The sequence below is a fragment of the Podarcis bocagei genome, assembly GCF_964188305.1.
Source record: "Podarcis bocagei genome assembly, chromosome: 12".
Lineage (NCBI taxonomy): Eukaryota > Metazoa > Chordata > Lepidosauria > Squamata > Lacertidae > Podarcis > Podarcis bocagei.
In genome coordinates this window covers 57,219,980-57,246,456 of record NC_138137.1, presented here as the reverse complement: position 1 = coordinate 57,246,456, position 26,477 = coordinate 57,219,980, and the positions used below count along the sequence as shown (strand labels likewise).

The 26,477-nt window shown below is 45.4% G+C and overlaps 1 protein-coding gene and 1 long non-coding RNA gene across 2 annotated transcripts in view; one reads left to right on the top strand and one right to left on the bottom strand.

Annotated features, from left to right (window-relative positions):
* The window catches only part of LOC308569732, a 317,777-nt gene that overhangs the window by 169,886 nt on the left and 121,414 nt on the right, over positions 1–26,477 (top strand). The gene's annotated exons all lie outside the window — the stretch shown is intronic.
* PTH1R (parathyroid hormone 1 receptor) overlaps positions 1–26,477 on the bottom strand; it is a 137,688-nt gene that overhangs the window by 9,826 nt on the left and 101,385 nt on the right. The window contains exons 5-9 of the mRNA XM_081163728.1: positions 21,472–21,566; positions 19,984–20,170; positions 12,097–12,250; positions 6,037–6,097; positions 5,349–5,415 (exon numbers count right to left, since the gene is read on the bottom strand). Of these exons, the coding sequence (XP_081019854.1) occupies positions 5,349–5,415; positions 6,037–6,097; positions 12,097–12,250; positions 19,984–20,170; positions 21,472–21,566 (564 nt within the window). The remainder of the gene's footprint in view (positions 1–5,348; positions 5,416–6,036; positions 6,098–12,096; positions 12,251–19,983; positions 20,171–21,471; positions 21,567–26,477) is intronic.

Sequence of the window (26,477 nt, the reverse complement as noted above, 5' to 3'; positions counted from 1 at the left end):
CGGCGCATCGTTAAACTATGGAACTCATCTCCACAGGAAACTGTCACAGCTACCAGCTTAGATGGAATAGAGAGCTATCGATGGTTACTAAGCCAGGATGACTATACCTCCACAGCTGGAAGCAGCAAAGTCACTTCCGCCATTCGGAGGAGGTGGAGTTGCGGGCTTTCCAGCCCCCGCGCAATTGGGGGGATTCCTGATCGCGTCACCTCCTGGCCAGCCAATCGGCTGGCTCTGGGGGTGTGGCCTGCCATATTTAAACCAGGACACAGCCAGGGATCTCCCTCTTTGCCGCCCGCCAGCTGTTTCTGCTTTTCCCACCCTCCCACCCTATAAGGTTCTCGTTCTTTGACCTTGCTATGGACCTCGCTTGGTCGCCGTTGAGGGGCCTGGTGGGAATTTCTTCCACTTGGCAAATTGGCACCAGCCACTTGGTTTTTGCCTGCCTTGTAGCAAATCGTCACAACTTTCTGGGTACTGGCGGTTAGGCATTGGAATAGTTCTGTAGGTGGAAGAGGGGAAGTAGCGCCATCACCTGCTCCACATATTGAAGGGTAGTCCGATAAAGGATTCCGGGGGGCGTGGCCCTGTCCAAAGCCAGGGGAATGAGGGCCTAAGGCACGCCCCCTATCGGTGACCCCAGGGGAGTTCCTAGTTGATGTGCATCAGCAGGACTCCCCCTATTGGTGGTTAACCCTTCCCGGACTTCAAGCAGACAGATATACAGTGGTACCTCAGGTTAAGTACTTAATTCGTTCCGGAGGTCCGTTCTTAACCTGAAACTGTTCTTAACCTGAAGCACCACTTTAGCTAACGGGGCCTCCTGCTGCCGCAGCGCTGCCAGAGCACGATTTCTGTTCTTATCCTGAAGCAAAGTTCTTAACCCGAAGCACTATTTCTGGGTTAGCGAAGTCTGTAACCTGTAGCGTATGTAACCTGAAGCGTATGTAACCCGAGGTACCACTGCAGTCGGTTAGGACCAATGCCTAAGCCAATACCGCTCATCACCTGTAACCAATAAAGTTGTGGCCTTATTTAACCCATTGACCTCAATCATTGTGTCATGTGTCTTCATTTCCACTGGGAGGGGTTGGGAACTCGCCACGCAATGCTTCTTAATACTAGCTTCCAGAAACCACAGGAGAGGTTTTGTGTTCGAATCCTGATTGTGCGGTCCTCCTAGGCACCTGGTGGTTAGCCACTGTGAGAATGGGGTGCTGGCCTGATCCTGCAGGCCTTTCTTATGTTCTGACTTTCTTCATCGGTCCGTTTCCTTGCTGGAAATCGCTGGGCTGGTTTTTCCTTTGGCGCGAGGAGGTTGACATTAGCCCGGACCACACAAGGATGCTTCGAAACCCAGGCAGGGTGGAAGAGACAGGACAACAACGGAGGAATCTGGCAGGATGAGTGCGGTGAAGTGCCAGGGCCCACAAGCCTTTCCAATTTATGGTCCAATGAAGAGAAGACAATGATTTACGCAATCACGGCAGCCAGAATAATAGTGGCAAGAAACTGGAAGAATGAAATCTTACCAACGATTAAAGAGTGGGAAACTCTCACGATAGAATACCTGCAACTAGCAAAACTAACTCGAAAAATTAGAGGAGTGTCAAACCAGAAGATATATAGGGAATGGAAAATATTTAAGGAATACTTAAAAATGTATTGCACGAATAATAAGATACTTGCAGAAATGGAGCGATCCTGTTAACCAAGAATGATATAAAATATATTAGTGGATCATATATACATTTATAAGACAAAATAATAGGAATCTGTGCAAAGAATACAGATAACACAAGTAGTATAATGAGAACTTTTGGAAGTTACATATTTTAATTTGTCATGTAAGTGTAATAGATTGTACTTTTTAATGTTTGTTCCTTTATCTTTTCTTAATTTATTGTTTCTATTGATTTGTATCATTTTCCGTTTTATATGTTATGTAACTCAGGTATATTTGTCTATGTGAAAAATAATAAAGATTTTCTTTTAAAAAAAGAAAAGAAAAAAGAAGAGAAGACAATGATTTAGAGGAGATGAAGGGTTGATGTTCTTCAGAGAAAATCCCAGAGCAGAGGACCATTTTTGCAAATGTTCCTATTCAGTGTTTGAGCTGTGGTCCACCTAGCGTTTAATCTCTTTGGTAGCCTTGACTTAGGGCTGCCATAGGTCTGGAATTTCCAGGACTTATCTAGGATTCATCTGTTAGAAACAGCGTCCGGGCGGATTTTCAGAAAATCGGTAAAAAAGCCTAGGAAAACTCATGCCAGAAGTGTTGATTTTTTGGCAAATTTCCTAAAAAACAATAGCTTGAAAACATTTTGGGGGGAGATTTTGCAAGCCCGACGTGACCTCTCTTTCCTGTCAAGTTTTGTTTTGTTTCCTTTTGATTTCGGGGTGCCCCGGGGTGAGGAAGGGAGAGAAAGGGGGAGAATTCTTTTGCAGTAGAGCAGAGAAAACCGCGGCTGAGGTTTCTCTGTGCCGAAGCCGAAAAGGCTGCCTTGGAGTGAGAAAGAAAGAAGGAAAGAAAGAGAGAGAGAGAGAGAGAGAGAGAGAGAGAGAGAGAGAGAGATCGGCTGTTCTGCACTCGGAATACATTACGGAAATGAGTGCAAGATGTTCGGATTGCAGTTGGCGCAGATGTTCTTAGATGCACTTTTGCTGTCAGGGCTTCTGTCCGATCTGGAGCGAACGAGAGACAGACAGACAGACAGACAGACAGACAAACAGACAGAGCAGGCCCACGAGAGCAGAGAGGGCTGAAGGTCACTCGAGAGGGGGATATTGAGGAAAAGATCTGCCAAAAAAGCTGAAAAACATCTTCATGCATGCGACAACAGCTGCGAGAGTTTTAATAGCACAAGGCTGGAAGACTGAAGAAACCCCAACTAAAGAATCATGGCAAGAAAAATTGATGGATTATGCAGAACTGGCAAAACTGACATATAAGCTACGGGACAAGGATAACTGTGACTTTAAGGAATGGGAACCCTTGACAAAGTATCTGAAGACGCAACAAAGCGAACTGGACTCCTTGGCTGGTTTTGAATAAACATTCACAAACTTTTTATTGATAATAATCAGCTAAATAGTTTGAGGATCTATACAACTGTGTAACATGCAGAAAACAGCATTCTTAGAAAAATCAAAGACTGGAACTGAGGGAAGTTGGGGGGTGGGAGTGGGTTCTGTAGGGGGAGGGAGGAAAAATGGGGGGGGAATAAGGATGATATGTTTCTGGATAATATGTTTTGTTTTAATTTTGAATAAAAAGTTATTTAAAAAAATAGAGGGCGATATTGCAAAGCCTTTTGGTGCAACAGGCTGCTGACTGATGGTCCTTCTGAAAATAAAGCAAGTCTCTAGTCCATGGGTAAGCAACCTAAGGCCTGGGGGCTGGATCCGGCCCAATTGCCTTCTAAATCCAGCTGGTGGACGGTGCAGGGACCAGCGTGTTTTTACATGAGTAGAATGTGTCCTTTTATTTAAAATACATCTCTGGGTTCTTTGTGGGGCATAGGAATTTGTTCATTTTTTCTTCTTCAAAATATAGTCTGGCCCCCCAAAGGTCTGAGGGACAGTGGACTGGCCCCCTGCTGAAAAAGTTTGCTGACCCCTGCTCTAGTCTAAGGTTACCAGACGTCCCCATTTCCTGGGGACAGTCCCCGGATTTACAAATCAGTCCCCTGACAAAATCCATCTATTTAGTAGGAAATTGAAAAGTGCCCCTGGATTCATTGAAAAAAAATCTGGTAACCTTACTCTAGTCCTCATGGTCTACAGCAGCCTTTCTCAACCTGTAGGTCCCCAGATGTTGTTGGACTACAACTCCCATCACCCCTAGCTAGCAAGGCCAGAGCTCAGGGATGATGGGAGTTGTAGTCCAACAACATCTGGCGACCCACAGGTTGAGAACCACTGGTCTAGAGTGATTTAAGAACAGAAGAAGAGTGTGCTGGGTCAGGCCATCGTTCTCTTCACACAGTCATATGCCTATAGGAGACCTGCAAGTAGGATTTGAACATAGGAGCAACTTTCCCCTCCTGTGGTTTCCAGTGACTGTGCATTTCCACCTCTGACTGTGGAAGCCGTTGATAGCTCTCTGCCCTCTGAACTTGTCCAATTCTCTTTTAAAGCCATTGAAGGTGTTGGGCCACCACTACCCCTTGTGGCAAGGAGTTCCACAGTTTAACTACGCGCTGTTTGAAGAAGTCTATTTCCCCCCCTCTGTCCCGAATCTTCCAATGTTCAGCTTCGTAGGATGTTCAAATGTTCTAAAGTTACGAGAGAAGGAGAAAAACTTCCCCTTTTTCCATGCTGTGCAAAATTGTATGAACTTCTATCATGTCGCCTCTTACTTGCCTAATGTTATTAATGCATAATAATAATAATAATAATAATAATAATAATAATAATAATAATAGATTGAAAGCATAGTTCTGTGAAAGTGACTCTTAATGAGGCAGATGGAATATTTGTCAAAGACGGTGGTATCTTGGTTCTCAAATGCCTTGGTACTCAAACGCCTTGGTTCCCAAATGCCGAAAACCCGGAAGTGAGTGTTCCGGCTTTTGAACTTTTGTTGGAAGCCAAATATCTGATGCTGCTGTTGGCTATTGTTTTCGGGGTGCCTGTACCAATCAGAAGCTACGCCTTGGTTTTTGAAAATTTCGTTTGACTTCCAGAACGGATTAAGTTTGGCGCTTTTGTTTTTGCTATTTGATTTGCATTTTTCTTTTTGAGGCTTTTTCAGTTAATTTGTTTTTGTGACTGTGTGGAACCCAGTTCAGCTGCTGACTGACTGATTGATTGCTTGACTGCGGAAATGGATAAAAGCCCCCCATCCAAACAATGATTATCATCAATGCAGGTAAGATTTTTTTTTTTTAATTTTTATCATCTACTATACTGTCTTATTTATTTTACAGTACAGTCCATTGGTTCTTGCTTTCATTTTATGAATCAATGGTCTTGTTAGAGAGTAAAAATCATGTCAAATTGCTGTTTTGGGGGTTGTTTTTAAAAGTCTGGAACGGATTAATCCGCTTTGCATTGCTTTCTATGGGAAAGCGTGCCTTGGTTTTCGAACGCTTTGGTTTTGGAACGGACCATGTTTGAGAACCGAGGTACCACTGTACCTGGCTCGAAAGTACATCATTTTAATAAGCAGAAACCACAGTGAACGCTTAGAAGAAATTTGCAAACTCAATAAGTAACAACAACAACAACTTTCACACTGTTCCTGGCTGCATCCTGCTCCCACCCCCTGTTTCCTCTTGAGCCCCCCTCCCAGACTAAGAATCTCCCATTCTCCTCCTCTCTCGACACCAGTCTTCTCGACTTACCATCACAGCTATGAGGATAGGCACCTGAATAACCCATTTGAAGTAGCCAGCACTTAAATCCCAGCACCTGCAGAGGAAAGAGGGACACCGTCAAGGCCAAAGTGAGAGTCAGGGCATTTTGGCCCCTGAGGCGAACCACAAAACGGTGCCCACCCCCTGCCAGGGAAGAAGGCGTGAGTGAAGATCAACCTCAGGAACAAGAGAGGGATAAAAATCTACACTGAGTTCTGCTGCCCCATGGATTCTGCCGCCCGAGGCTGTTGCCTCTTGGGTGAGCCAGCCCCAATTTAGATTTGATGAGGCCCTGAGCTACTGAAGGTAATGGGACCCTATATATGTCCAGTTGCCCTTCGTCAACAACAAATTTTCACTGTTTTTGTGTGTGTTGAATATATGATTAAAAATACATTAAAATTTCACACATTAAAAGCTTCCCTGAACAGGTCTGCCTTCAGATGTCTTCTAAAAGTCTGGTAGTTGTTTTTCTCTTTGACATCTGCTGGGAAGGTGTTCCACAGGGCGGGAGCCACCACCGAGAAGGCCCTCTGCCTGGTTCCCTGTAGCTTTGCTTCTCGCAGCGAGGGAACCGCCAGAAGGCCCTCGGCGCTGGACCTCAGTGTCCAGGCAGAAGAGCTGGGATAGAGCCCCGGGCTCTTTAAGAAAGGGAAAGAGTAGCTTATAGACTTACTCTGTGTCTGCAAACGTCGCCCTTAACGTTGCCCAGAATGTAACAAACACAACAGGCAGCCCTGGAAGAGAAAAGGAATTGAGACGGGTGAAAATGGGGAATTATAGTGTCACTTTGCAGGAACATAGGAAGCTGTCTTATATTGAGTCAGACCATAGGGTCCATCTAGTTCAGTAGTTTATACTCTGACGTGTTTTCATTTTGTGCGGAGCTAAACGGCTCAGGACCGCAATAGCAAAAGGATGGCCTCTCCCCGTATGAACCTACCCGGACCCTGAGACCCTCATCTGAGGCCCTCCTTCATGCACCTCCTCCACGAGAGGCCCAGAGGGCGGCAACACGAGAACAGGGCCTTTTCTGTGGTGGCTCCCCATTGGGAGGAATGCTCTTCCCAGGTAGGTTCGCCTGGCGCCTTCGTTTCACATCTTCAGGCGCCAGGTGAAAACGTTCCTCCAGTGGTGTAGCATGGGTTGCAGGCACCCAGGGCAGGCAAACCACTGGTACCACTGGGAGCAACCCACCCTCAGAGCCAAAACTGAAGCACAAAACTGCATAGTTCTCCCTCATTGCCCTTGCTCTTCCTCTGCTGACACCTCCCCATTACATGTGTAAGCTCCTTGGGGCAGAGACTTGGAGGGTTTCTATTTGCTGCTGCTTACACTTTGAAAAGAGGGATGCAGATGGCGCTGTGGGTTAAATCACAGAGCCTAGGACTTGCCGATCAGAAGGTCGGCAGTTCGAATCCCCATGACAGGGAGAGCTCCCGTTGCTCGGTCCCTGCTCCTGCCAACCTAGCAGTTCGAAAGCACATCAAAGTGCAAGTAGATAAATAGGTACCACTCCGGCAGGAAGGTAAATGGCATTTCCGTGCACTGCTCTGGTCCGCCAGAAGCGGGTTAGTCATGCTGGCCACATGACCCGGAATCTGTACGCCAGCTCCCTTGGCCAATAAAGCGAGATGAGCGCCGCTACCCCAGAGTCGGTCACGACTGGGCCTAATGGTCAGGGGTCCCTTTACCTTTACCTTACACTGAAAAGAGCAGCGTTCATGGGCACAAATTGTATTTCTACGTTCTCCACTGATCAGGCCCCCTCTTGCACACCCAGACACATGCACTGCCCGGTTTCCAGAAAACCTCAATGGGTAGCACCGCCGAAATTGACTTCTATAGCATCCACATTGCATGCGCTGTGCATCTCCAGTCTATAAACACAGTGTGTACAATGCAGGTCCTATAAGGTCAGGTCATCTCAGCTGAAGCTGGCCAAGGGGGCGCTGCTAGTAATAATAATAATAATTTATTATTTATACCCCACCCACCTGGCTGGGTCCCCCCAGCCACTCTGGGCGGCTTCCAACAAAACACTAAAATACAATAACCTATTAAACATTAAAAGCTTCCCTAAACAGGGCTGCCTTTAGATGTCTTCTAAACGTTTGGTAGTTATTTTTCTCTTTGACAACTGGTGGGAGGGCATTCCACAGGGCGGGAGCCACCACCGAGAAGGCCCTCTGCCTGGTTCCCTGTAACTTGGCTTCTCGCAGGGAGGGAACTGCCAGAAGGCCCTCGGAGATGGACCTCAGTGTCCAGGCTGGACAATGGAGGTGGAGACGCTCCTTCAGGTGTACTGGGCCGAGGCCCTGAGCTGCCTCCTTACTCTCCATAACTGGAATGAACCAGGGAAAGGGCCAAATGACCAGATAGGTGCACTCAGAGGGGCAGTGGTCTGAGGTTGCAGGGGGTCAAGAACCATTACTATTTCTCCAGGAGGGGTCTCTGCCTCCAGTGTCCTAGAGACGCCCAATCAGAATGAAAAGGCCACTGAGAAGACACTTCCCCTCCCTTAAGAACCTAAGAAGTGCACGCTGGATCAGGCCAATGGCCCATCTACTCCAGCAAACTCTTCTCGCGGTGGTCGACCAAATGCGTCTGGGAAAGAACATGAGCTTGCACTCTCCTTCCGTGGGTTCCAGCAACTGGTTTTCAGAAGCATTGCTGGCTCCAACTGCATATACCCACCAACATTTCTTCAATGAAACAGGGACATCCCATCCATGCCCTCCAATATTTCTCTAATGAAAACAGGGACGTCCTATCCATACCCTCCAATATTTCTTCAATGAAACAGGGACGTCCCATCCATACCCTCCAACATTCCTCTAATGAAAACAGGGATGTCCTATCCATACCCTCCAATATTTCTCTAATGAAAACAGGGACGTCCTATCCATACCCTCCAATATTTCTTCAATGAAACAGGGACGTCCTATCCATGCCCTCCAATATTTCTCTAATGAAAACAGGGACGTCCTATCCATACCCTCCAATATTTCTTCAATGAAACAGGGACGTCCTATCCATGCCCTCCAATATTTCTCTAATGAAAACAGGGACGTCCTATCCATACCCTCCAATATTTCTTCAATGAAACAGGGACGTCCTATCCATGCCCTCCAATATTTCTTCAATGAAACAGGGACGTCCTATCCATGCCCTCCAATATTTCTCTAATGAAAACAGGGACGTCCTATCCATGCCCTCCAATATTTCTTCAATGAAACAGGGACGTCCTATCCATACCCTCCAATATTTCTTCAATGAAACAGGGACGTCCTATCCATACCCTCCAATATTTCTTCAATGAAACAGGGACGTCCTATCCATGCCCTCCAACATTTCTTCAATGAAACAGGGACGTCCTATCCATGCCCTCCAATATTTCTCCAATGAAACAGGGACGTCCTATCCATGCCCTCCAATATTTCTTCAATGAAACAGGGACGTCCTATCCATGCCCTCCAATATTTCTTCAATGAAACAGGGACGTCCTATCCATGCCCTCCAATATTTCTTCAATGAAACAGGGACGTCCTATCCATGCCCTCCAATATTTCTTCAATGAAACAGGGACGTCCTATCCATGCCCTCCAACATTTCTTCAATGAAACAGGGACGTCCTATCCATGCCCTCCAATATTTCTTCAATGAAACAGGGACGTCCTATCCATACCCTCCAATATTTCTTCAATGAAACAGGGACGTCCTATCCATACCCTCCAATATTTCTTCAATGAAACAGGGACGTCCTATCCATGCCCTCCAATATTTCTTCAATGAAACAGGGACGGCCTATCCATGCCCTCCAATATTTCTTCAATGAAACAGGGACGTCCTATCCATGCCCTCCAATATTTCTTCAATGAAACAGGGACGTCCTATCCATGCCCTCCAATATTTCTCCAATGAAAAAAGAGACATCCTATTCCATTCCCTCCAATATTTCTTCAATGAAAACAGGGACATCCTAAGGAAAAGTGTGGCATTCCACTATCAAATCAGAAACCAGGATGGCTTCTGTAAATCCAGGACTCTCCCTGGAAAATAGGGACACCTGGAGGGTCTGCTACTGTGGAGTCAGACATAGTCACCCTGGCTGGCAGCCACTGACACCTTCTCCCCCACGAATTTGTCTAATCCTCTTTTAAGCCCTCTGAGTCGGCCGCTATCGTGGCCACGCACCCTCCTTGCACTTGATGAGCTTATGCTATTTCGAAAACCTTCCTTCCCTTCCCTGAAGGGCCACTCCATGGAAACAGAACAGCTCCAGCTAATGAACTGCGCACACTTCATCACCACATCCTGTTTTCAACAGCAGCTCCACTTCCTCTGAAAATTGCAGGTTGCCGTTCTTCCAGGCGTCGACGTACCCGAGGCAGCCCCTGCTTACTTCAAATAGACCTTGCCCCCCCCCCTTGACGTGAGCGGAAGGAAGAGGGGAAAGGGAATGGGTGGGAGAAAGCAGGATGAGGGGCTGCCCCAGGACCCCACAATCCGGCTGAGGTGAGCCTGCCTTGTGACGTTGACAAACCCAGGAGAACAAGGGACATCGGCTATTGTGGTTTCAAAATGGCAGCCTGGCTCTCTCCTCAACCTTGTCTTACGCTCTCTGGACAGAGGCAGGCCCCATTCTTAAATTTTGTACCTGCCTGATGCCCTGAGCTGAAGGACATTGCAGGGATATAGCCCAGTTCAGCTTGCTTGGGACAAGAGACTGGTGTGTTCTTACTGTTTTTACTTTTTGCCACATGTATTTATTTAGAATCATAGAATCATAGAGTTGGAAGAGACCACAAGGGCCATCGAGTCCAACCCCCTGCCAAGCAGGAAACACCATCAGAGCACTCCTGACATATGGTTGTCAAGCCTCTGCTTAAAGACCTCCAAAGGAGGAGACTCCACCACACTCCTTGGCAGCAAATTCCACTGTCGAACAGCTCTTACTGTCAGGAAGTTCTTCCTAATGTTTAGGTGGAATCTTCTTTCTTGTAGGTTGGATCCATTGCTCCGTGTCCGCTTCTCTGGAGCAGCAGAAAACAACCTTTCTCCCTCCTCTATGTGACATCCTTTTCTATATTTGAACATGGCTATCATATCACCCCTTAACCTCCTCTTCTCCAGGCTAAACATGCCCAGCTCCCTTAGCTGTTCCTCATAAGGCATCGTTTCCAGGCCTTTGACCATTTTGGTTGCCCTCCTCGGGACACGTTATATTTGAAAATATACAAGTGGAGAAGGGAGGAATACATGCAGATGGAGCTTGCTTTTTTGAAGGCTTCACCAGTTTCCCCCCAAAGCAAGCAACGTACCCTTGGAGACCCCATTCCACGCCCCAGCAAACACCCGTCTCGTTTACTGACTATATTCTAAACCCAAAATGTTGTTTTCTAGCCTCCGTCCAAGCAGATAGGTATGCCGTGGTAGCCACAAGACATCAAAAGTTATCGATGAAACATCTACCCGTTGCTATCCTGTTTTAGCTATTAAGACCAAACAAAGTTGCCCCTCCAAACACAATTGTGTTTCCATTACAATATGTTCCTGAGGGTTTGTTGCCACTGTTGAAAAATGGCTTCCCTGTTGTTCAGCTCCACATCACCTCAGAAACTTACAGACATTCTGATAACATGGAGTGATCACAGTTAGCGATAGGTGGACTCCCTTAGCGCAGCTTCTAAGGTATTCAGAAATACGTATTGGGGTTGAATCCCATGTTAGCCCAACTCAGAGCAGATCCATTTTTATTTCATTCTCATAAAGGTCCTGGAAATGTGAGGGGGATCTGCAGCAAATCACAAATGCATAGTTGATAGATAGTCACAAACAGGGGACTCTATGATGCCATATTTCCTAAACTTGTGTGGCAGGAAGGGGAAAAATAAAAACTTAATCTTCTTTTTTCTGTTATTACACACTCTGTGTCTTACCTGCAATGGAGCTCTCCTCCCAACAGAACACTCCATTTTGAACTGGACCATGAACTTTTCTAACTTTTAAGAATTATTGCCTGCCTGATTTTCATCCCTGCACCTGTTGAAGCCTGACAAGACTTTTAATGTGAGTAAACCTTATACAGTGGTACCTCTGGATACGTACACCTCTGGTTGCGTATCCTTTGGGTTACGCTTGTGTGCATGCGCAGAAGAGCTCTACTGCACTGTGCGCATGTGCAGAACAGGCACACCTGGTTGTGAATTCCTCAGGATCCGACCAGAGCTCTGGAATGGATCCCATGCTCAACCGGACGTACCACTGTATTTTCTTGTTTAGATAAAAGTCTGAGCATGATTTCTTTGTTCAGAGGGAAACATAAAAAGGGAGAAAGCAACCCAAGTTTGCCTAGGCATCTTTAGATATCATAATTGTTCTGGAAGATTACGCAACCTTGTCCCAAACAGCTTCTAGAGAAAACCTGTGCACAGGTGTGCTTTTTCTCTGCTGAAATAGGTACCTGCATTCTCACACAAGTGAAAAGAGGAAGGATAATTACTAAACAAAATATCATCTCTTACTCATAGAAACCCAGGGCTCATCTGCTGTCCTCTCCTAGGGAAAAGAACTACCAATTTCTTTTTCTCAAATCATCTCCCAACATTACTAAAAGTCCATTTTCTCATATCCACATTGCTATACAAACATCTATCGCCTCGACCAGGTAATCTCTCAAACCACCCAGGAAACTCTGAGCACTTGAGTAAGGCAGACGGGAGGCAAGACTCACCCCAGCCAAATAACGTGAATCCCCAAAGGTACTTCTTCTCCGAGAAGAAGGCCATGAAGATGAGGCTGTGAAGGTAAAGGCCTTCCACCAGGATCCAGTAGTAGTTGGTGGCCAGGAAGTAAAGGAATAAGGTAACTGCTACCTTGCAACCCACCTGAGAGAGATCAGAGAAAGGGAAAGGAGGAGGGAAAGGGGGTTAATATAGCAGAGCACTTAGAACGGCCACAATCTTCTTGGCAAGACCCAACCTCACCACTAACATTATACTAGGAGCTGGTCCAATTATGAAAACGAACTTGACATTTATAATATATCTGGACCGACCTGAAGAAGGCATATGAAATGAAGACCTTAAATGGACCTCTCATTGCTGGCTGGAGTCCTTTGTGTACACAGTCTTTATCTACAAGATTTTCTACAAGCTTGAACTCTCAATCTTGGTTATATTGAATAACAAATTGCAAGACCATGTACATATTTTTTTCAAGTTCCTTGTGACTGTACGCCTATGCTTTGTGCCGATATTATTTTGAGGCATGATACGAATTGCTGTGGGACATTTGGTGTGCATTATACTTTTATTCTATACAGAGTTGGGTTCGATAAGACCTCACCACTGGCATCATCATCAAGGCCATTGAGGAAACTGCTGTTCATCCCCACTACCATCCCCCTGACTGCTAAGGTAGAGTTACCAGACGTCCCTGGTCCCCGGAAAAATTCCATCCCCGGAATGTCCCCAGATTTGTAAATCTGTCCCCGGGAAACGTGGCAGGGGCAGCCTCAGCAGCCCGGAGTCAGCCTGGTAGCGCTGTTGGCTCTGGCCGGCTTCAGGAGCTGCTCGCTGCCATGGCGCCCGCCATTTTTCCTCACCGGAAGTCCCCATATGATGTGTCTTGTGCGCAACACATCATATGGGGACTTCTGGCAAGGAAAAATGGTGGGCACCACAGCAGCAAGCAGCTCCTGAAGCCAGCCGGAGCCAACAGCGCTGACCCCAGGCTGCTGACTGCCGCTGCTGCCACCACTGCTGAAGGGGAACTGGGGGTGTCCGGTGGTACAGATCTCCTGCCCCCTTCCTCCTTTGCTTTGACTGATCGGGGGAGGCTCAGGAGTTGCCCAGTTTTTTTAAAAAAACTCTGCGCATTTATGTTTCACAGGGTGTGAAAGAAGGGCTTTGCACCTTTATACAATCTGCATGTCTGCTTGGGCCCAGGGTCTTTTGCCTCATCCCCCCCCCCACTACTGACTCCCTGTTGCTACTCAGCTTAAAAAAAAAGAAAAAAGTGTCGCCGGTAACCATATGCTAAGATGCACCCAGGAGAGGGATCTCTCATCTTCCTGTTGGAAGATCCAGGACAGATAACAGGAAGTACTTCATTGAGAAGCATAGAACTATTTTTTTTTTTACCACTATTTTTCTCACCATGAACACCTCCCTTGTTCTCTTAAGAATGGCTATGGTGCCCAACTGGGAGGTGCAGGGAGTGAGTTTTGGTGAGCTTCAGCCAGTGCAAAAAAAACAACAACCAAATATCTTTAATACGGTCAGTGACCAGGAAGCAATTTATAAAATATGACATTAAGAGTAGTATTGTGCTACAAGTAGCAGTAAAAATATGGCCAATTCTCAGAATTGGTGCTTATATTTATGACCAGGTTTCGAGTTTTAAGTTTTTAAAATTCAATTCAGGAGTCGCTACTGTTTATTATCGTTCTTTTGCTTCAGCCGGTGCTTTTTCCCCCAGCTGGAACTCTGTTCTGGCACCTCCCAGGTAGATTCTGGTACTTCTCCATTGCCATGATAGGAGGTGTTCAGGGTGAGTTCTGGCACCTCTTTTTCTAGAAAAATAGATCTGCTTTGGGCTGAAAAATAGCCCTGGCAAAGGTAAAAAAAGGGGTAAGGGACCCCTGACCATTAGGTCCAGTCGTGGCCAATTCTGGGGTTGTGGCGTTCATCTTGCTTTATTGGCCGAGGGAGCCAGCGTACAGCCTCCGGGTCATGTGGCCAGCATGACTAAGCACACGGAAATGCCGTTTACCTTCCCGCTGGAGCGGTACCTATTTATCTACTTTCACTGGTGTGCTTTCGAACTGCTAGGTTGGCAGGAGCAGGGACCGAGCAACGGGAGCTCACCCCATCGTGGGGATTCGAACTGCCGACCTTCTGATCAGCAAGCCCAAGAGGCTCAGTGGTTTAGACTACAGTGCCACCATGACAAAGCACATAGCTAAACTACATGCCTCCCACAGGAGGCACTGATGGTCACCAACTTGGATGGCTTCAAGAGAGACAAATTCATGAAAGATGGCTACTAGCCACGACGGCTATGCTGTTGTCTCTAGGCAATTCTAAAAAGAAAAGAAAAGTAGTATAAACAGTGACAACTGGGAAACACTGGCCTGTGAGCGCTCCAGTTGGAGAACAGCCTTTACCAAAGGTGTCATGGGCTTTGAAGACACTCGAACTCAGGACACAAGGGAGAAACATGCTAAGAGGAAGGCACGCTTGGCAAACCCTCGCCGTGATCAACTCCTGCCCGGAAACCTATGTCCCCACTGTGGAAGGACGTGTGGATCCAGAATTGTCCTCCACAGTCACTTACGGACTCATTGTTAAAACCGTGTTTATGGAAGACAATCTTACTCGGCTACGAGGGATCGCAGAAGAAGAAGAAGAAGAAGAAGAAGAAGAAGAAGAAGAAGAAGAAGAAGAAGAAGAAGAAGAAGCTGTTGTGTCCACAGTTGGAGAAAGCAATGGCTCTGAAGACCAGTTGACTTCCCAGAAGAGTCATGTGGGAACAGGATCCTGGCCTAGACACCTTTGGCCTGTCCCAGCTGCAGGGCTCTTGTTACGTCAGCAGTCAAGGCCGACTGGAATTGTTGCAGACCGTTTGGGTTTTATTTTTAACGTTGTCAGTGATTTGAATGCAGATCCATATCAGTGGCATGTTTGATTGCAAAGACACTCACCCCTTGGGGAGTGAACGAGCAGCAGTTAGATTTCATAACATGTCACCAGACATGGATCCTTGGATTAAATGAGAGAAGAATGAGGGAAGCAGAGAAAGGATTTTGGGGCTTGATTTAAGACAGGGAGAGAGAGAGAGAGAGAGAGAGAGAGAGAGAGAGAGAGAGAGAGATTGTTTGTCTGTGTGTATGTATGTGTGTGTTTGTGTGTCTGTGTGTGTGTGTGTGTTCTAGAATGGGGAGCGGTGCCATCTAGTGGCTAAGGGATATTAACCACTGGGAATACAGGTGAAACTCAGAAAATTAGAATATCGTGGAAAAGTTCATTTATTTCAGTAATTCAACACAGACTGTGGAAACTTCACACTGGACTTCAAGCATCTGGCATTGTGTGCCTCCCCATTCTTCCTCCAGACTCTGGGTCCTTGGTTTGCAAATGAGATGCAAAAGCTGCTCTCATCAGAAAAGAGATTTGGGGAGCCACGCCATCAGCTGGTGTTGGTCCACTGTGCTTCATTAAGTCCAGGGTCAACGTAGCCGTGTCTACCAGGAGATTTTGGAGCACTTCATGCTTCCTTCCGCAGACGAGCTTTATGGGGATGCTGACTTCATTTTCCAGCAGGACTTTGGCACCTGCCCACACCACCCAAAGTACCACAACCTGGTTCAATGCCCATGGGATTACTGTGCTTGATTGGCCAGCAAACTTGCCTGACCTGAACCCCACAGAGAATCTATGGGGCATTGCCAAGAGAAAGATGAGAGACATGAGACCGAGCAATGCAGAAGAGCTGAAGGCTGCTATTGAAGCATCCTGGACTTCCATAACACCTCAGCAGTGCCACAGGCTGATAGCATCCATGCCACGCCACATTGAGGCAGTAATTGATGCAAAAGGGGCCCAAACCAAGTACTGAGTACATATGCATGCTTCTACTTCTCAGAGGTCCAATACTGCTCTATTTGCAGTCCTTGTTTTGCTGATTTCATTTAATATTCTAATTTTCTGAGATTGTTAAATTGGGGTGTTCATCAGCTGTACGCCATGATCATCACAATTATCACAAATAAAGGCTTGGCATATCTCGCTTTGCATGTCATGAGTCTATCTCATATATTAGCTTCACCTTTTAAGCTGAATTACTGAAATAAATGAACTTTTCCATGATATTCTAATTTTCTGAGTTTCACCTGTATAAGCATGGAAGATCCTGCAGGATCAGGCCAATGGCCCATTTATTCCAGCATCCTGTTCTCACTGTGATCAACAAGATCCCTATGGGAAATTTAAGCCAAAGATCCCTATCCCCTCCTTTTTATTTTTTTAAAAAAGGTTTTTATTAACAAATTCCATATAACAAATTATCAAAACATATCATATTCATTATTTTTCCCCTTTTCCCCACCCCCTTCAAACCCTCCCCTCCCCCCCAGAGACTTCGCTCAGCTCCTCACTCTGATTTCTCACCACATATTACTCTCTGCATCTTATACAATTATACATGTCCTTACATTATCTATCTACCACGTTATCAACTAATAAATTTGTTATATGTTTATTCAAAACCTGCCAAGGAGTCCAATTCATTTTGTTGTCTTTTTAGATGAGTTGAAAAAGCTCCCATTTCTCCCTTAAAGTCGCAGTTGTCCTTGTCCCGCAATTTGTATGTCAATTCAGTCCAATTCTACGTAGCTCATCAATTTTTCTTGCCCCTGTTCTTTCATTGGGATTTCCTCGTTCTTCCATCCTTGTGCTATCAAGACTCTTGCCGCTGTTGTAGCATACATGAATAAATTCTTTGTTTTTCTTGGCAGGTCTTATCCTCTACAATCCCTAACAAAAATACTTCTGTTTTTTGTTTTTTTTACAAATGTCATTTTAAACATTTTTTTCCAATTCATTATATATCTTTTCCCAAGAGCCCTCTCCCCTCCTCTGGCTTCCAGCAGCTGATAATCAGATGCCTTGTTCCCTCTGACCATAGAGACTGAGCATAGCCATCCTAACTTGTTGTTGTTGTTGTTTAGTTGTGTCTGACTCTTCGTGACCCCCTGGACCAGAGCACGCCAGGCACTCCTGTCTTCCACTGCCTCCCGCAGTTTGGTCAAACTCATGCTGGTAGCTTCGAGAACACTGTCCCACTGTCCCAACAGGGGACACAGAAAGGGCTGAACTCCTCAATGCCTTCTTTGCCTCAGTCTTCTCCGATAAAGAAAACAATGCCCGACCTGAAGAATTTGGAGCAAATGATTCAGCAAAGGAAACACAGCCCAGAATAACTAAGGAGACAGTACAAGAATATTTGGCTAGTTTAGATGTATTCAAGTCTCCAGGGCCAGATGAACTGCATCCAAGAGTATTAAAAGAACTGGCAGATGTGATCTCAGAACCACTGGCAGTCATCTTCGAGAAATCCTGGAGAACAGGCGAAGTCCCGGCAGACTGGAGGAGGGCAAATGTTGTCCCTATTTTCAAAAAGGGGAAAAGAGAGGACCCAAATAATTACCGCCCAGTCAGTCTGACATCAATAGCAGGGAAGATTCTGGAGCAGATCATTAAGAAAACAGTCTGTGAGCACCTAGAAAGGAATGCTGTGATCACCAATAGTCAGCATGGATTTCTGAAAAATAAGTCATGTCAGACTAACCTGATCTCATTTTTTGACAGAATTACAAGCCTGGTAGATGAAGGGAACTCAGTGGATATAGCCTACCTTGATTTCAGTAAGGCATTTGACAAGGTGCCCCATGATATTCTTGTAAAGAAGCTGGTAAAATGCGGTCTTGACTCTGCTACCACTCAGTGGATTTGTAACTGGCTGACTGACCGAACCCAAAGGGTGCTCATCAATGGTTCCTCTTCATCCTGGAGAAGAGTGACTAGTGGGGTGCCACAGGGTTCTGTCTTGGGCCCGGTCTTATTTAACATCTTTATCAACGACTTGGATGATGGACTCAAGGGCATCCTGATCAAATTTGCAGATGACACCAAACTGGGAGGGGTGGCTAACACCCCAGAGGACAGGCTCACACTTCAAAACGACCTTGACAGATTAGAGAACTGGGCCAAAACAAACAAGATGAATTTTAACAGGGAGAAATGTAAAGTATTGCACTTGGGCAAAAAAAATGAGAGGCACAAATACAAGATGGGTGACACCTGGCTTGAGAGCAGTACATGTGAAAAGGATCTAGGAGTCTTGGTTGACCACAAACTTGACATGAGCCAACAGTGTGACGCGGCAGCTAAAAAAGCCAATGCAATTCTGGGCTGCATCAATAGGAGTATAGCATCTAGATCAAGGGAAGTAATAGTGCCACTGTATTCTGCTCTGGTCAGACCACACCTGGAGTACTGTGTCCAGTTCTGGGCACCACAATTCAAGAAGGACACTGACAAACTGGAACGTGTCCAGAGGAGGGCAACCAAAATGGTCAAAGGCCTGGAAATGATGCCTTATGAGGAACGGCTAAGGGAGCTGGGCATGTTTAGCCTGGAGAAGAGGAGGTTAAGGGGTGATATGATAGCCATGTTCAAATATATAAAAGGATGTCACATAGAGGAGGGAGAAAGGTTGTTTTCTGCTGCTCCAGAGAAGCGGACACGGAGCAATGGATCCAAACTACAAGAAAGAAGATTCCACCTAAACATTAGGAAGAACTTCCTGACAGTAAGAGCTGTTCGACAGTGGAATTTGCTGCCAAGGAGTGTGGTGGAGTCTCCTACTTTGGAGGTCTTTAAGCAGAGGCTTGACAACCATATGTCAGGAGTGCTCTGATGGTGTTTCCTGCTTGGCAGGGGGTTGGACTCGATGGCCCTTGTGGTCTCTTCCAACTCTATGATTCTATGATTCTATGATTCTATGATCTTCTTGTCCTCCGTCATCCCCTTCTCCTTGTGCCCTCCATCTTTCCCAACATCAGGGTCTTTTCCAGGGAGTCTTCTCTTCTCATGAGGTGGCCAAAGTATTGGAGCCTCAGCTTCAGAATTTGTCCTTCCAGTGAGCACTCAGGGCTGATTTCCTTGAGAATGGAGAGGTTTGATCTTCTTGCAGTCCATGGAACTCTCAAGAGTCTCCTCCAGCACCAGAATTCAAAAGCATCAATTCTTCGGCGATCAGCCTTCTTTATGGTCCAGCTCTCACTTCCATACATCACTACTGGGAAAACCATAGCTTTAACTATATGGACCTTTGTTGGCAAGGTGATGTCTCTGCTTTTTAAGATGCTGTCTAGGTATGTCACTGCTTTTCTCCCAAGAAGCAGGCGTCTTTGACAACAGGCATATGTTTTCTATTTGAATGTAAATGTTAATTATGAAATCAAATAATAATAAAAAAGAGAACAGGATTCTGGACTATGTGGGCCACTGGACTGACACAACCACCTATTCTGATGCTCTTATGGTCATAATCATCATTTTCTTTATTTGTATACCGTCCTTCTATCTTACAATAATCTAGGCGGTTTACAAGCTGATGAAACAAAACAATGTACATCTCGTAACAATCTAATGCAATACAAAAATGTGATAATAAAACAAAACTTTAAAATAAGCAACCTACATCAAAAAGTAACATTCAACCATTATTAGAGTAGTATAAAATAATAATATCAACATATAAAAGTAAAACAGAAATCCACTCAACAGTTCCAGTAAATAATTTCTAAACTATAATCAATAAAACAATGGCAAGCCACAGTACGTAAAACAATACAATACAATACACATTGAGAAGCAGAGACTAGAGGGTAGAGCAAGGCAGGTGGAAGGAGGCCTTGCCTGATGAAGTCTCTCCCCTCCTCTTCTGGGATTTTGTGATGCCCAACAGTTTTCTAACCCACCCTTGTTTTAATTGTCGAATCCAGTAGAAGTGTTGTACCAGGGGTTGCTGCTGCCCCGGGGCTCATACTCACCAACTGGGACTTATCTGCTGGAGGTGCCTCCGTGATGGACTTGAAGTCCTCTTCCGAGATCCGCTCCATCTCCTCCAGTGCCGAGCCGGAGTACAGGACAGCGTCCTTCACGAAGATGCTGATGGCTCGCAGCATGTAGGAGACAAACAGGTGCATGTGGATGTAATTCCTTGTGCAGTGCAAGCGCCTGACGTGGGAAACAGAAGGCAGAAGAGGGATGAGTTGTGGGGAGAAGGAGCATATCTTAGGTTAGCAACAATATACAGAACTGCTACAAATATATGCTGGAAATGTAAAGAAAAGGAAGGCACTTTCTACCATATGTGGCGGAAGTGCAAGATAACAAAAGCATTCTAGGAAACAATATATAACGGGAAAAATGTTTAAGGTAACTTTTGTGACAAAACCAGAAGCCTTTTTAATAGGAATTACAGGTGAAGAGATACCAAAAGAGCAGAAAAGACTATTTATGTATGCGACGACAGCTGTGAGGATGCTTACATTAAAAACCTGACAGTACTAAATTATCGAAGGTTATTCACCAAAGCCAGACCAAATGTCTTTCCTTCCGCAGTGTTGGATGGTAGGTTGAGAGGAGTTCCCTACCAGGACAGACTTTGCTCATGTGCTCAAGACATTGATTCCATAAAACATATTTTGTTGCACTGTGCAAAATATGAGCAAGCCAGGACTGATATTACCCTTGCTGGTACCTTTCCCAGGAAAATCAGAGGCTCACTATGTCAGGTTCCTATTGGAAGACAGGACAAACGCTAGAACATTAGCAGTGGCAAAGTTTTTATCGGTGGTTGCAAGAACCAATGATCCCTATATTCTGAACAAAATGCTTGTTTAACCTGGAGGTAGGCTGCATGAATTGTGTACAGTGGTGCCTCGCAAGACGAAAAGAATCCGTTCCGCGAGTCTTTTCGTCTTGCGGTTTTTTCGTCTTGCGAAGCAAGCCCATTAGCGGCTTAGCGGATTAGCGCTATTAGCGGCTTAGTGGATCAGCTGATAAGCGGCTTAGCGGCTTAGCGGATCAGCTGATAAGCGGCTTAGCGGATCAGCTGTTAATCGGTTTAGCGGATCAGCTGATAAGTGGCTTAGCGGATCAGCTGTTAAGCGGCTTAGCGGCTTAGGATCAGCTGATAAGTGGCTTAGCGGCTTGGGAAAAAGGGGAGGGGGAAAGGAAAAAACCCCCGCAGGAACTCGCAAGCCATTTTCGTCTTGCGAAGCAAGCCCATAGGAAATTCGTTTTGCGAAGCACCTCCAAAATGGAAAACCCTTTCGTCTAGCGGGTTTTCCGTCTTGCGAGGCATTCGTCTTGTAGGGCACCACTGTAAAGAGTTTATACTGATATTGCATTGCTGTACGTGGTCATCGTGTTGCCTTGGATATCACTGATAATTGTTTGCAACAACAGGGATTTAATTGTTTGGTTGCACACACTGCATATGGCAGTGCAGACAAGAAGTTGCAGCTACTTACCTGAAGTATCCTAGGATAAGGACAGCGATGGTTAGGGACCCCAGCGAGATGGAATAGCCAACAGTATAAATCAAATAGAGGCGATCGAAGACTTCCTGAAGCAAACACAAAGTAAGGGGAGAAAGAGAACGTTAAGGGAATTGCATTGAGAAACTGTCGTTAATTTTATTTCTCTGTGAAGGAGCACAGGGAGCTGTTTTATACAGAGTCAGACCATTGGTGCAAGAAGATCAAACCTCTCCATTCTGAAGGAAATCAGCCCTGAGTGCTCACTGGGAGGACAGATCGTGAAGCTGAGGCTCCAATACTTTAGCCAACTCATGAGAAGAGAAGACTCCCTGGAAAAGACCCTGATGTTGGGAAAGATGGAGGGCACAAGGAGAAGGGGACGACAGAGGACGAGATGGTGGGACAGTGTTCTCGAAGCTACCAGCATGAGTTTGACCAAACTGCGGGAGGCAGTGGAAGATAGGAGTGCCTGGCATGCTCTGGTCCAGGGGGTCACAAAGAGTCGGACACGACTAAATGACTAAACAGCAACAACAACAATTTGATCAAACAGGTTTTTAGAAAGAAGCAGACTGTTGGACACAAGAGACAAGGCCTATCCAGTGGTGGCCCCGTATCTCTGGAACTCTCCGCCAAAGGAATTATGCAAGGTTCCACTTTCGCCACCATTGAAACCAACGTTGAAAACATGTTTCTTCCCATCAGTATTATACTAAAAGTGGGCTTTGACCTGCTGCCATTTTCGGTTTTGTAACTGGATTTCTTTACTTCCGATCTTTTTATTCTACTTTGCAGTTATTGTCTTCCTAAGCAGCTGAGATCAATTATGTGGAGAGAGAGAGAGATGTATTTAAAAGTGGGTTTCTATTGTTTTAATGCTGCTTGAAAGACTGCCTCTGGGCTGTCGAGTATTTTGCAGAAAGGGTTTCAAAGCTCTTTACGTTGGCACAATTAACGTGGATTAAAGCTGTCTGCCGCTCCAGCCCGGCCTACCCACTTGAAGAACAACAGTGGGCTTTTTTGCGGTCAGGAATGTGACAGGGAGATGCATTGAAAAATGTGGGATGAATAAATGATGAACAGGGGGAAAGTGTAAACACCACGGAAGCCAATCGGGGAGAATGCAAGATGAATCCTCATTGTTGCACAACTTCTCTGCAAGCAAATCAGAGCTCTGTTGATAAGCTTCAGGAAAATGCAGGGGTACCTTGGTTCTCAAATGCCGAAAACCCGGAAGCAGCGTTACGGTTTTCGAACATTTTTTGGAAGCCGAACGTCCGATGCGGCTGTCGGCTAAGGTTTTTGCGTTGCCTGCACCAATCAGAAGTTGCGCCTTGGTTTTCAAACATTTTGGAAGTCAAACGGACTTCCGGAGTGGATTAAGTTTGGCGGTTTTTGTTTTTGCTATTTATTTTGCGTTTTTGTTTTTGAGGCTTTTTCAGTTGATTTGTTTTTGTGACTGTGTGGAACCCAGTTCAGCTACTGATTGATTGATTGAGTGTGTGACTGCGGAAATGGATAAAAGCCCCCCCCCCCCATCCAAGCAATGACTATCATCAGTGCAGGTAAGAATTTAATTTTTTTTAAAAAACACCATCTGCAATACTGTCTTATTTATTTTATAGTACAGTACATTGATTATTGCTTTCATTTTATGGATCAATGGTCTTGTCAGATAGTAACAAGCATATTAAAATTGCTGTTTTAGGGGTTGTTTTTAAAGTCTGGAACGGATTAATCCATTTCGCATTGCTTTCTATGGGAAAGCGCGACTTGGTTTTGGAACGCTTTGGTTTTGGAACGGACTTCCGGAACGGATTAAGTTTGAGAACCAAGGTACCACTGTAATAAAAGATGTATGCTCAATGAATAGATTGTCTGGAGACTTAAGTCAGCTTGGGCAGGCTTTGCCCTGAACCGTGTCATATAATAGGGACAGGGGTAGCCTGAGCATAGCAATCCATGCACTGATAACCTCAAGGCTGGATTACTGCAATAAAATCTTTGTGGGGCTCAACATATTAATTTACAGAGTCCTGAACAACTTAGGTCCAGATTATATCAGGGCTCGCCTGAACCCTTCTATCCCAGCTTGATCACTGAGATTATCTGAAGGTGCATCGCTGGTCATTCCCTGAGTTTGCGAGGCTCATTTGACAATGAGAAACCGAGCCTTTCGTGTCATCAGCCAAGTCCTGCGGAACTCTCTGCTACTAGAGATTCAGTGGGCCAGCTTTTCAAAAACGCCTGCTGAAAACTTTTCTTTTTCTGCCAGACCAATGCAGGCAGTTAAGGATACCTCTTCCCACAACAGTTAAGCAAAATCTGCTTTTTATTTATCATTTATAATATTATTATTATTAATTATTATTAATTTGTTTTTTGTGTACCCAGCACATCTGACTGGCTTGCCCCAGCCACTCTGGGCGGCTTCCAATAGACTATACGAATAGATTTAGTTCATAAAGTCTACACGCCGCTTGGTCATAAGAAAAGAACTTTCAGAAAAAGATAGTTGTCATTAATTAAAAAATTAGGAACAATAATTTAATTGAAAATGTACTGTACGAACAGTAAGATACTTGCAGAAACAGAGTGATACTGACAACCAAGAATTATTCAAAATGTAATAGTGGATTATATATCTATAAACACAATAAAATAATATGAATCTGTGCAAGGAATACAGATAACATAAGTAGTATAATGAGAATTATTGGAAGTTACATATTTTAATTTGTTATGTAAGTGTAATATATTGTATTTGTTTATGTTTGTTTTTCTAACTTTTCTTACTTTATTGTTTTTATTCATTTGTATCATCTTTTGTATTATATGTTATGTATATTTGTCGATGTGTGAAAATAAAGGTTTTCTAAAATGAATTAAAAAAAATAATTTAACATTTTGATAGACTGAAAACAGGTTTAAACTCTCATCTCATTGCTTTTTCTGGTTTTTGTTGCATGCTTTTATGTTGGGGAATGCTTTGAGATTTTATGAACTGGGGCCCTGTAAAAATATTTTTTATTTCCCCCATAAATGGTTTTTATTGGTTTTACATATTTATTCATAAAAAAGTATATAAACCCCTTAAAGAAATGAGCAAACGATGGCACCCCTTTCTCCAATAGGACATTCAGAAAACCCGTGGCTGATCTTCAGCCTAGATCTTTCCACCCTTTGTGAGACCTTTTCCATAGCTGTCAACTTACAGATTTGAAAATAAGGGACCAGCAGCCTCGAAAATAAGGGATCAGCAGCTAAAATAAGGGATCTTCAGAGCAAAGGTATGTTCAACTTCTGAGCCCCTCCGAGCCAAAGGCAGAAAGCCCAGCCAGCAGCCAAACGAAGCCTCAAGCGGTGGTTCCCACAGCGCAGCAACCCGGCAAAGTGGATGCAGCAACCACCGTCACCTCTCCGCTGGGAAGCGCTGAGCAAAGGCGAGTCCCCCGGGAACATGTCCGATTTGATTGGCACAAGGCATGCAAGCTCCACCCCCCAGTCGTTCTTAGACTCCTTATTGGGTGAGCAACACAGCCAAGCAACACAGTTGGAGCCTCCCTCCTCCCTGGCCGGCAGGGAGGGAGGGAGAGGAGCTGCTTCCTTTGAAACCCGGGAAATTTAAGGGACATCATCAATAAGGGACAGCAGTGGGACACGGCGCTCGGATAAGGGACTTTCCCGCCAAATAAGGGACAGTTGACAGCTATGCCTTTTCCCTCTCCTCGCTGCAAAAAACCCTCATCCCTTTCCCCTTGCAAGTAAGGCAGGCGAAACCTGAGAACTTTTGAAATGACATCTCTGGTTTTCGATCTGCCTTTGGAGAGAGCTGCTCCGGAATGCAAACCTCAGCCCTATTACATCAGAATCCCCAGGACCTGGGAATGTTTTCCTGGCCGTATTCACCGCTGGAGATGTGCGCTTGCCAAACGTAATCTATTCAGAAGCTAAATAAACACGAGAGGCAATAGCCGCGGTTGAATTCAGCCGGTGGGCATGGACGCAGCGAAATGGTGCCTTTTTTCCCCCATGCGCAGGGTTCCCACCGGGAACTCAGGTATCTCGGCTTCACCAGCCTGTTGCTCCTTGCTCCCTGAAAGGCCACATTCATGGACCACATATTTGAAGCTCGATGACGCAGCTTGAGACAGTCTTGGCTTGCCCCAAAGAATTCTGGGAGCTGTAGTTTGTGGAAGGCCCCTCAAAGAGCAACAATTCCCAGAGCTCCTTGCGGAGAGGGATTGCCAATGTTTCATTGCTTGTTAATGATTGTTCCTCCCTGCTATGTTTTTAGCTGTTTCTGTTTTATCTGTAAGCTGCCTGGAGTCCTTGTCAGGGAAGACGATGGGGTATAAATAAATATATGGTCATACCTCATGTTACGGATGCTTCAGGTTACGTGTTTTCAGGTTGCAGACCACGGGAAACCCAGAAGTACCGGAACGGGTTACTTCCGGGTTTCACTGCTCGCACATGCGCAGAAGCGCTAAATTGCGCTGTGTGCATGCACAGAAGTGCCAAATCATGCCGGCGCAGACGCGGCGCTTCAGGATGTGAACACTGCAGGTTGCGGACGTGCTTCTGTCACGGATTATGTCCGAAACCTGAGGTTCCACTATATGATAATAATAGTGGTTAAAGCATTAGTAAAGATAAAGGTAAAGGTAAAGGGACCCCTGACCATTAGGTCCAGTCATGGCTGACTCTCGGGTTGTGGCGCTCATCTCGCTTTACTGGCTGAGGGAGCCGGCGTACAGCTTCCGGGTCATGTGGCCAGCAAGACTAAGCCGCTTCTGGCGAACCAGAGCTGCGCACAGAAACACCGTTTATCTTCCCACTGGAGCAGTACCTATTTATCTACTTGCACTTTTACATGCTTTCGAACTGCTAGGTTGGCAGGAGCAGGGACCGAGCAACAGGAGCTCACCCCGTCATGGGGATTTGAACCGCCAACATTCTGATCGGCAAGTCCTAGTCTCTGTGGTTTAACCCAC